The sequence below is a fragment of the Chrysemys picta genome, chromosome 9 (genome assembly GCF_011386835.1).
Source record: "Chrysemys picta bellii isolate R12L10 chromosome 9, ASM1138683v2, whole genome shotgun sequence".
NCBI classification, from domain to species: domain Eukaryota; kingdom Metazoa; phylum Chordata; order Testudines; family Emydidae; genus Chrysemys; species Chrysemys picta.
In genome coordinates this window covers 32,035,621-32,046,849 of record NC_088799.1, presented here as the reverse complement: position 1 = coordinate 32,046,849, position 11,229 = coordinate 32,035,621, and the positions used below count along the sequence as shown (strand labels likewise).

The following is an 11,229-nucleotide window of genomic DNA, read 5'->3' as shown; positions in this document are numbered from 1 at the left end:
GTATTTTCAACATGCTTGTAGGGGCTGGCTATGTGGATGCTACTCTGGCAGCATTGTCTGTATTGGCCTTTCTCTGTACAGTCCCATTGACAGTAAAAATAAATGGGTTCATACTAAACTGTGTTTAAGATAAACCCTCCAAAAAGGATTCTTAAATACAACTGTAAATAAGTAAGTTGTAGACTGGACATACACCCTGGCTTAGATGCTTTTCTAAATGGTCTTGTCTTCCCTAACATAATTTAAATGTTGTGTATTTAGATCAGGTCAGAAACAAGGAAAGCGTAGAAGGCCAAGAAGAGAGAGAAGTGTAAAAGCCTAAAACCTGGGCCAGGGTTGCTGTGGTTCGCAAACTTCATGGTGAACGTGGACACGGGAGCTTGGACAATTTATGTTTTTGTGTAATTTTTGTCATCTGAGTTTTGTTTTCAGTTTTCACTTGTGTAGGGTGACCCAGAACCGTCCCTTGGGTACAGTGAATTGGGGTGACCACCCCGAGCACCACACTTTTAGGGCCCCCGTGGGTGGGGAGGTAAGGGGTGAGGAGGTAAGGGGTGAGGAGGTGAATGGGGAAACAAGCGCAGGGGAGGTGGTGGTAGTGAGGAGGAGCCCCCATACCAGAACCTCTTCCTTCACCCAGCACCTCCCTCTCAGCACCTACCACCTGCCTGCTGCGGATCAGATGTTTTGCGGAGTCAGGAAGCGCTGGGGGGCGAGGAGCGAGGGTGCAGCATGTTTGGGAGAGGGGGTGGAAATATGATCCCCTAAAAAAACCTTGCAACCCCCTCTGCAACTCCCTTTTGGGTCAGGACCCTCCAATTTGATAAATGCTGGTTTCCCCTGTGAAATCTGTCTAGTACAGGGGAAAAGCACACAAAAGACCAGATTTAATGGGGGCAGCTCAGATTTCATGGTCCATGATGCGTTTTTCATGGCCATGAATTTGGTAGGGCCCTAGTGATGAGCCTCCCCTGAAGGGTGCCTAGCTCCAGCACCTACCGGAGCCCTTTTTCTCAGGGCAGCCAAGGGAGGGGCTGTTTCGAAAACTTTCCCTTCAACTCTCCCAGGAGGAGGCGTTGGACCCAAGCCGGGTGCGCTGCGCAAGAGCGCTCCTAGCGCGGCTGCCGCCGCTCTCCCCAGCCGCAGCGAGAGCAACCATTGCAGAGCGGGGCGATCGGGGCGGAGAAAGCGAGAGGACTGATGACTGCAGCGTCCAATAGGGGAGCGCGGGACCGGAGGGGAGGCGGGGCCGCGTGCGTTTTTGGCTAGCGCTCTGCAACCCGTTCAATAGGCAGGGGGCGGGCGGCTCTGTTTTGCTGTGCCGGGAGCGCGGAGAAGCAGCTCGTGCTCCAAGTCTCTCTCCCGGACAGCTGGGCTTGCAATGGAGCCCGGGCTGCCGGGGGGGTGACTGCCGAGCGCCGGGGGCTGCCGCCGGAGCTGGTACAGAGCGGGCCGGCGATCGCAAAGGCGTTTCTGACCGATGCGGAGGGAAGCCGGGGAAATAGCCCGCCGCGACCCCTTTGCCTCGCGCTCGCTGCTCCCCGCATCCGGTCTGATAACCCCCCGCGCCAGAGAGGCGGCGAGCGGGGGACGGAGCGCGTCTTGCCGCAGCCACCCAGGAGGAGCCGCCGCCGCTGCTGCGCGGGAGGCGAGATGCACTTTCGGAGCGATCGCCAGCTCAGCAGCACCCTAAAGTTTCCCCCCTCCCGTCCCCCGGCTGCTTCCTCGCCGCTGGGCGGCGGAACGGAAACTCCCGCTGCCGCCGCGATGGGCCAGCGGAGCGCCGCGCGCTAGCCGGCTGCAGAGCCCGGCTCTGGGGTGCATCGGCCAAGGGGGGAGATCGCTGCTGCTTCCCCCGGCCCCAGCCTGCCAGCTGCGGCTATGAAGGGCAGAAAGAAACGAAAGTTGCTGTGAGCCGGCAGCTGGTGAGACCCGCTAGCTGGTGAGACCCACTGGCACTAGGCTGGAGCACGGGCTAGTAACGAGGGCGCAGTCCCGCCAGGCAGGGAGCAGAGCGGCCGGCTGCCGGGACTGGGCTTCCCCACCCCCGGGGCGTGCGAAATGCCAGATCCGCCGCGGGAAGGGCTCTCTGCTGGGGGCATGTGGGCAGCCCCCCCCGGATCTGCGCTCCGTGTGATGTGATGAGCCACAGCTGGCGCTGGCCAGCCGCTCCTGCCCCTGCAGTGCTGCTGCCCTGGTCCCCGGCGCTTCTCAGCATGAAAGTCTTCCGCAGGAAGGCGCTGGTGCTGTGCCTAGGCTACGTGCTGCTGCTGCTGCTCACCATGCTCAACCTGCTGGACTACAAGTGGCACAAGGAGCCCCAGCAATGCAACGAGCCCCCCCCGGCCCGGCGCGCCCCTTCCTCCCCGCAGCAGCCCCACTTCCAGCCCCGCTCGGACATCCGCTCCCTCTACCGGGCCCCCGCGCCGCCGCCCCGCCAGCGCCAGCTGGTCTATGTCTTCACCACCTGGCGCTCGGGCTCGTCCTTCTTCGGGGAGCTCTTCAACCAGAACCCCGAGGTCTTCTTCCTCTACGAGCCGGTGTGGCACGTGTGGCAGAAGCTGTACCCGGGGGACGCCGTCTCCCTGCAGGGGGCGGCCCGGGACATGCTCAGCTCCCTCTACCGCTGCGACCTGGCCGTCTTCCAGCTCTACAACACCGCCGGGGCCGGCAAGAACCTCACCACGCTGGGCATCTTCGGGGCGGCCACCAACAAGGTGATCTGCTCATCTCCCCTCTGCCCGGCCTACCGCAAGGAGGTGGTGGGCATGGTGGACGACAAGGTCTGCAAGAAGTGCCCCCCGCAGCGGCTCAGCCTCTTGCAGGACGAGTGCCACAAGTACCACACCCTGGTCATCAAGGGCGTGCGCGTCTTCGACCTGGCCGTGCTGGCCCCCCTCATGCAGGACCCTGCCCTGCAGCTCAAAGTTATCCACCTGGTCCGGGACCCCCGGGCCGTGGCCAGCTCCAGGATCAAATCCCGGCATGGCCTGATCCGGGAGAGCCTGCAGGTGGTGAGGAGCCGGGATCCCCGCATCCACCGCATGCCTCTCCTAGATGCCAGCCACAAGCTGAACAGCAAGAAGGAGGGGGGAGGTGGCTCGGATTACCACGCGCTGGGGGCCATGGAGGTGATCTGCAGCAGCATGGCCAAGACCCTGCAGACTGCCCTGCGTCCACCCGACTGGCTCAAGAACAACTATCTGGTTGTCCGCTACGAGGACCTGGTGGTGGATCCCATCAAGACTGTGCGGCAGGTGTATGGCTTTGTCAATCTGGTGGTGAGCCCGGAGATGGAGAAGTTCGCCCTCAATATGACCAGCGGGCCCGGCTACTCCTCCAAGCCCTTTGTGGTGTCTGCCAGGAATGCCACCCAAGCAGTGAGCGCCTGGAGGACAGCATTGAGCTTCCAGCAGATTAAGCAGATTGAGGAGTATTGCCACCAGCCCATGGCTGTCCTGGGCTACGAGAGAGTCAACAACCCCGAAGAGGTGAAGGACCTAAGCAAAACATTGCTCAGGAAGCCAAGGCTGTGAATGGGGCACAGAGGATGCCAACAATTATCCTTTCCAAAGGGACAGCTAGCCACTGAGCAGCTTTGAAAACAGTCTTGTTTGCTTGAGAGAGAGGGAGTGAGGAAAAAAACATCTGGTATTCCTTACAAATGCATTCATCAGGAATCCAGGCATTGCTCCAAAGACCATTTGTGGGTAATATACAATGACATTTTTGCATTGCTGGGTTATATGCAATTAAAAAAAAAAAGTAGGATTGATGGTATTTGTAAAGCCCTTTCCTCTCTTATACCCAAGGTGAGATTCAGTACCAAAATCTTGTTTACGGACTTCTTGTTGTGACTGTGATAATGAAAAACTTGTGCAATTTCTGAGACATCTGTCTCGGTGGGGATGGGTTGCAGTGGAAACATTAATATTGCAAATTGTTTTTTTTTTCTATTAAAAGTAAATATTCAAATGTGATCTAAATAAAGAAAACAATAAATGATATTCATTTTTATAATTACCTCGATTGTCTGGGAATCACACACATTGCTTACGTACAGCTTGAAAAAGTGCTTGCTTCAGATGCACATTTGATAGTAACAAATACTTTTTATCGGGCTCGGGGAATGGAGTGCAACTTTCTCCATGTTATCTGCAGTTTAGAAGCTGCTTTCTTACAAACAAGTACAAATCCCATAAATGCTGTGAAGGTTTTGTGGCCATATGCACATAGGTAAGAGAGATCTCTCTTTAAATTATTAATTGTTTTTAAAAAAAGTGAAATATAACTTTTTAAATATGTGCCACTATAATATATTCATAAGATTTGCCATCACAACAGTATTGTTGTCTTGAAACACGTGTCAAGGAGGCACTGTTAAGTAGAACAAATGGTTCTACATGTGGTCTTAAAAAAAAAAGTACAGTATTTAAATGAACATTTTATAATAATGAAAAGGTTTGCATGTGTGCAAACTAAATAAATGTCTATGTATATTGTAGTGCAAATAACTGCAATGGAAAGATAAAATACTTGAAGCATACTTCTGGCATGCTTGTTGTCAGATGGTATAAATGAAAACATAGAATAAAGCTGGAGTTTCAATGTGAATAGTATAGAACTATTCATTTTCTGTCATCTAAATGTTTGGTATGTAGGAACATACAGGTTTTGGTTTGTTGCTATGTTGGGCTGATCCTGCAGTCCTTAGCGAGGCAAAACTACCCTTTGACTCCGAGAGACTATTGGCTGGAACTTCACTGTGTGTAAACGCTCTCAGTTGCTGAGAGTTTTACTTGGAGGATCAAGCCCATTGTTAAATGTGATAAAAGTAGGAGATGTTACTACTCTCACTTCTGTCATATGATAACTGCAGGTACCAGCAAGGACTTTATTTAAGGCTGGTGTCGTTATTCTCCAACACTGTTAAAAGATCTGTTTTGAATGTTGAGGTTTAAGGAAACAATTTCTTGCCACACAGTTTTCTGATTTGAGACCACAGACTTTTCTGTGGGAAGCACATTTTACATTGCTTATCTAGATATTGTGCCTTCAGAAAATACAAAGAATTTCTAGGAAGAATATAAATAGTAGGAAGAAGAAGAATTGGTTTGTTAAAATATATTTATATAAAAGAATGTTGATAAGTGTGTGTGAAAACTGTGGTTACGTGTAATGTCTTTCTTGTATTAATATTGAATTTTAAGCTAAAACAAGATGTTAATTGAGACTTAAGATATTTGACTTATGGATAAAATATTGGCAATTAGATGTCAACTTGGTTTGAAAAGGAAACAGGAATTTAATAAACTAGTTAAAAAGCTTATTTTGCAAGGTTACATATACGATATTGCTAATTATCAATTGTATGACACATACCCATTCTGTTAATTTATTAGCAGTGGCAGTAGAAATAAGAGTGTAACTCTTTTCTCTGAGAACATTTGCAAGTAGATCGTTAAGTGAGATGTGTTTCAGAGATATCAATGGCGAGAAATGAAAGGGATTCTTAATTAAATTAATAAATAAAATGCATATTAAAGTTTTATTGTGGTAGTGGAATTAGAGGTCTCCTGTTACCACCAGAGAGATTCTCTTTTTACATCAGATGGGTCCCAGACATTCAGGCTTGGACTGTTTCTCAGTCCAGCTGACTCCCAGCCCAGGCATCCCCAAGAGCAGTGACTAAGGACTCCGATCTTGTTTTAGAACATGTTGCTTGATTTTTTTTTTTTACCCGCCCTTGCTTCATTAAGTGCCTCTCCCCGCTCCCCCCCCCATATAATCCTATTCTGCTGCTTTATAGTAGCTGCACATGGGCTCCATAAACTGATTAGAAGGGGAACAACTTCCACTGGGCTGCAATAACATTCTACAGCCACCTACTAGGAAAGTGACGCAGGCTGTGCCATTAGAGACTCTGGAAACCATCTCTGTGATGCTTTCAGATCCTGCTGTCTTGAGTATGAGAGTTCTAATGCAATTTCTGAACTAGGATCTCTCATGTGGTAGTATGTTATTTTACCAGCTGTTCTGATGCCAAGGACAAAATCTTGCTCACCTCATTCATTGAAAACTCCCATTTGGTTTCATTTGGAGTTTGGTGTAAGTAAGACAAACAGGAATTGTATGTGAAAGAGACATGCTTGATATATTTAGCCCTCCCCAGCTTTGCAAATCTTTAGGAAATGTCTTTGACTTTAAATATTTTAAAATCTTTCTCCATTTTGCTGAGAGAGTACTAACTGCTTTTTTTGACACAATGCATTAAAAGTATTGGTCTAGGATCTGCATTATTTTACTGATGTAAATCAAGAGTGAATGGAGTTGGTGTGACATCAGAATGGGGCCCATTATCCGAGCTCCACCTCTCTACTTTGCAGCAAGAAATTAACCGACAAATGCTATTGCTGCAACTGGGCAGATTTCTATGTACGAAATGAGTGATGGAGTGTTTATGTAGATACGTTTATGGGCCTAGTCCTGCAATCCTTTTTTAGGCACAACTTGCATTGAAGTCCATGGAAGTTTTGCTTGTGTAAGGACTGAGGGATCCAGCCTAATATTTACTACGTCTCCATTAAAAGCAAAAAGAAATATACAAACATTTATCAGATTAAAAATAAAATGCCTGGTATCACCCTATTCTAAGTTTTTAAGAAGGGAGGATTAAGAGAACTTCAAAATGAGAAAAGCAGTAACAGTTGAAAATGGCAGAGAAAACAAGAGGTGAGAAGATATGAACGTGAGTATAAACGTTTGTGTATGTCTAAGAATCTGAATCAAATAACATGCAGGCTCATTTTAAAAAGTGCAGGGAATTGCATTGTCTGATTATTTTATAATACCTGTTTAGATGTGGTAGGATCATTTTGATATTTTGTGAATGAATTTAGTACTCATGAAAGTTGGAAATCAGTGGTATTAATGTGAACCAGGCATAGCAGGAATTAGTGCACTAATCAAGTTCTCCTGGTACGGACATGTGATACCTACGGTATTCCAGTCCTAGATCTCTCTTGAACAGAGACATAATGACAAATTGTGTGATGGTTCTGTGATGTGCAGAAAATTATACAATTTTATATATGACCATACAATTCATATGTATGTAACACCGACCAGGATGCTGCTAACCTAGAAAACAATAGATTCAGCTACAAGACGCAAAATCAACATCAAACTAAAGCTGCTTGCACACAAACCCTTCGAATCCATTTAAAATGTAAAAGGTGCTGAATGCCCACAGATGCTGAGACTGACTTAGCTGGTGCAAAAACTGAAGGTCAGATGAAATGTCCTTGGGTGTTTTTTAATAAAGGAGGCACATTTTAAGTTGATTCAAAATCCATGTATGTGTTTTATCCCTTGCATGGGATAAGAGGGTGCAACTGACTAATTAACACCACAAAGCTTATTTTTTTTACTGGTGATTTGAACTTTGGTTTCTAGAAAGGCTAGTGGTTATAGTCAATTCTGAAACAAAGTATTTTTCATCCTGTAGACATGAAAGGAACAAAGCGGGATTATTCTTTTTTCCTCATACATTGTTAAGTGCTATGTTGTAGGTGGTCTTGATAGCAAGGGGCATTTTTTTACTGCAGCTTCCACAGTGTGGAAAGGCATTAAAGGGGGCACTTCAGTTTTGATCCAATGCATCCTTTTAATTCCAGGCTTGGATGTCTTTGGAGCTGAGAATGCCAATCATGTCAAATTTATACAGTGGCTTTGTAATGTGAACAGGCTATCAGCCAAATCCCATCTGCCCTATTCAAATCCCATTGATGTCAGTAGGTTAAATTCTCTTTCTGTCTCATCATCATCATCATAATCATCATCACTCCCATAACCACATTGGTCATTGGGGCACCATCATTGATGAGCAATCAGCCAATTGTCTCCACCCCAACGATTGTGTGTCAGTGGTTGAGTCTCCGCAAATTCCATTCCTGTCCACTCTTTTATGTTGTCAATCCATCTCTTCTTCTCTCTCTAACTTGCACCACTGAAATCCACTTGAGTTACACCCAGGATGAATTTGGTCCATTAGAACTACACCTTTGAATAAGGCAAGTAGGATTTAGTACATAGACTATGGGTTAGTCTGAGGCTGCCATACAGGTATGTATCCATGCCATGCATCCAATCAGTTGGGTGATCAAAGGCTATTGCTTATCCACTGTGACATCGCTCCTGAGAAAGTTCTTATAAAAATGGGCCTGTGGACTAAAACCAGAATCGTATAGAATGTAGTATCCGTAGTATCCACCACATTACAGATATTTTCTCAAGGGAGGCTGAGTGATGTTGATTTGTTGGTAGCAAATGAGGTTGTTGGAAAGCATTAATATTAAACATTGCCACTTGATTTTTATTGCACTTGTAATTCTGCACCCAAGTAATCAAATTCTGCTGAGAAGATGCTTAGATTCTGCATACTATTGATTTATATCAACTTTGGAAGGTAGAAATCTTACTCATATTTATTTTTGTTCTATTCCTGAGTTTGGGGTTTTCCGGGTCCTGAGATAATTAAAGAGCAATAACATCTAATGGCAGAGCAATCCTGCATTATTAAGTATTTAGCAACATGACCAACTGGAACTCAAACCATAAAAAGCTAGATGTGGATCAGTCTAAGAATAAGTAATTAGAAAGCAAGTTGTGCTATAGTTCTCAGATAAATAAAGAGCCTCAGTGGGAGCCATTGCACCCAGCAATTGAGTCCAACTTCCTTTAATATCATTAGAGTATGAAAATAAAATAGTTAAAAAATAAAGCACATTATACATGGGAAAAGTGTATGGGAGTGAACAATAACCTCCAGTCTCTACAGTGGCACCTGCAATATAGTGCATGAGCATCAATCAATGAGAGAAAATCATCTGCGTGTGAAACCCGACATCACATTCTTTAGCTAGTCTGTGAGTGAAATCCTAACCACACTGAAGACAATGACAAAGCTCTCAGTGGAGTCAGGATTTCACCCTGGGATCTGGGAATTCTCTCCAAAAGTCAGTGCAAACCTTATGATTTGCAAGGCCCCAAACAGAGTGGAGCGCTGGATAGCTGGAGGGCAAAAACCAGGGTTGGACTGTGGGCACCTTCCTCCTCCAGTCCTGCGGCAGGAGGTGTCTGGCCAGCCTGTGAGCGGTTGAGTCAATGCAGTATTACGAGGCTGTCAGAAGCTTGTGCCTAAGGTTGGCGCTGTCAATAATGGCATTGCCCTGCTGGGACATGAATGAAAATGAGGTTTTCACCTCACTACATCTCTGAAAACTAGAACATAAACATAAGATGGGGGGACCCTCACCCTTGCCCCTGAAAAAATCAAGAAAAATCCAACCTCAACCAAATTCAAGAGCACTGTGAGTCTGATCCTGGAAGGTGCTGAGCCTCCTCTATCTCTCTTGGCTTCAATGGGAGTTTGGGTTCTCAGCACTTTTACAGAAACATGTCCCAAAGGCCAGATTTTCCAAGGTATTTAGAGATGCATATCGAAGTCTAATGGGGATTTTCAAAAATGCCAAGTCCCACTAGGCCACTCTCCGCATTATCTCAATATCTTTAAAAAGCTGGCCCCAAATCGCTAACTTTGTATGGTGAACGTCTTGCCCTTTGAAATGACTTTGTCTGTTGACTGTCACTGCAGGTAACAGGCATGTCTTAACATTCTGCTAATTGCAGCAGTACACGGGCAGCAGCTCAAATCTTGCAGAGGGCCAGCAGTAAAATGGTTAATGAGCAATAATCACTTTTGGAAGAGTGGAGTCATAAGTAGGATGCTACATCCAGCTTTGTCTCTGGTTCATTTAGGAGAAAGGAAAGGAATACAAAGTAGAGTCTTGCAGAAGTTGCTCTCTACTGCTAGAAGAAAGAAATACTGTAGAGGGAAACAATTAGAAACAAACAAATAATACAACACAGCAAGGTTAGAGGAGGAAGAATAAAGACATCTGCATGTTAAAAACAAGATTAAGTCCTAAAGGGGATGAGAGAAAATGCACAGTTGTGATACATTATAACAGTTTAAATTTATTCTTGATACATGGAAAGGATGCCTCTCTTTGACTCTCTTTGAGTCCTTACATTTGTTAGGCAGACTTTTTTGTTTGTAACTTTAAAATGAATTTTAACATGGAAACATAATTTATTTGAAGGCATCAGCTATATGAATATTGGTTTCCCAAGCTTACATTGCTTAGAGGTAGCAAAGCCTGTGCTGACTTTTCTTCTTGGTTTCTCTCCTCAGACGTCCATTCATGAATTCCCAAGAAACCCAGTAGACGCTTGGCACCACCATTAATTCCAGCTCCCAGATGATTCCTTTTTTCACTTACAAGAAATATCAGTAGCGATTTGTTCTAAGCCATGTGCATATCTCATAGCACTTTTTTAACATGAAAGGTGCTAAGAAAATGGAAATGTTTAGCAGTCATTTGGCTGGAGGAAGCACTAGTGTCAGCCTTCCACACCTTATTATACACCACTGATGGGTCCTATGGAAATTTGTTGTTTAACTATGGGACCAATCCTGAAGCCCTTACTCGTGTGATTAGTTCCATTAAGTTCAATAAGACTACTCACAGGAGTAAGGGCTTCAGGAGTGAGCTCTCTATCTTCAGATAGCACCATCTATAGAGTACATGATACGTATTGAAAAGCTATTACAATGAGTTGTAGCAGTCTGTGGAGTGGTGACTTTGTATTTGATTTCTCATGATAGAAGGGTCCTCTAGGACTTCTGTGGTCCCCCATGGCCAAGACACCATGGCTCCATTGGAGCCTGTCAGGGCTACTCCTGAATCATTTGGAAGGGTTGCTGTAGAGAGATGTGTGGTCTTTCCTTCCCACAGGAGCATAGCACACTGACTGTTCCTGCCTATGAAGATCTTAGCTTGAGTCAGAAACCGAAACCCAGGGTTTATAATGATAATGCTGAAAAAAACACCCCAGTTGCCACTATAGGACATGATCTATGGCTGCCTCTACATAAGCAACAAATAGTTTTTAAAAATTGCACAGAGAGTTCTCCTTTAGTTTCCTGCCTCTTCAGATTGGTTTGGTCTAGGCTTCTTGTTTGCTCAGGTCAGAAAATTATATTCAGCTCCTTTTCAACAACATATAGCAGCCTTGCAAAACTGTAATGAAAACAAACCAATAGAGGCCCAAAATCTGCTCACCCAACCTTTGCCGGGAGACTTAGAATGAAATAACACATAGCAC

The 11,229-nt window shown here is 45.7% G+C and overlaps 1 protein-coding gene across 1 annotated transcript; it reads left to right on the top strand.

The window, feature by feature from the left end:
- The first annotated feature begins 1,271 nt into the window (after positions 1–1,271).
- Positions 1,272–4,023, top strand: CHST2 (carbohydrate sulfotransferase 2). Its single transcript, XM_065557932.1, has one exon. It carries the CDS (start codon positions 2,142–2,144, stop codon positions 3,534–3,536), a length of 1,395 nt encoding a protein of 464 aa, XP_065414004.1. The 5' UTR covers positions 1,272–2,141; the 3' UTR covers positions 3,537–4,023.
- The last annotated feature ends 7,206 nt before the right edge of the window (positions 4,024–11,229 follow it).

Bases quoted from the DNA above. Each gene is read 5' to 3' on its own strand.
- CHST2 (XM_065557932.1), top strand. From the start codon at position 2,142: ATGAGCCACAGCTGGCGCTGGCCAGCCGCTCCTGCCCCTGCAGTGCTG.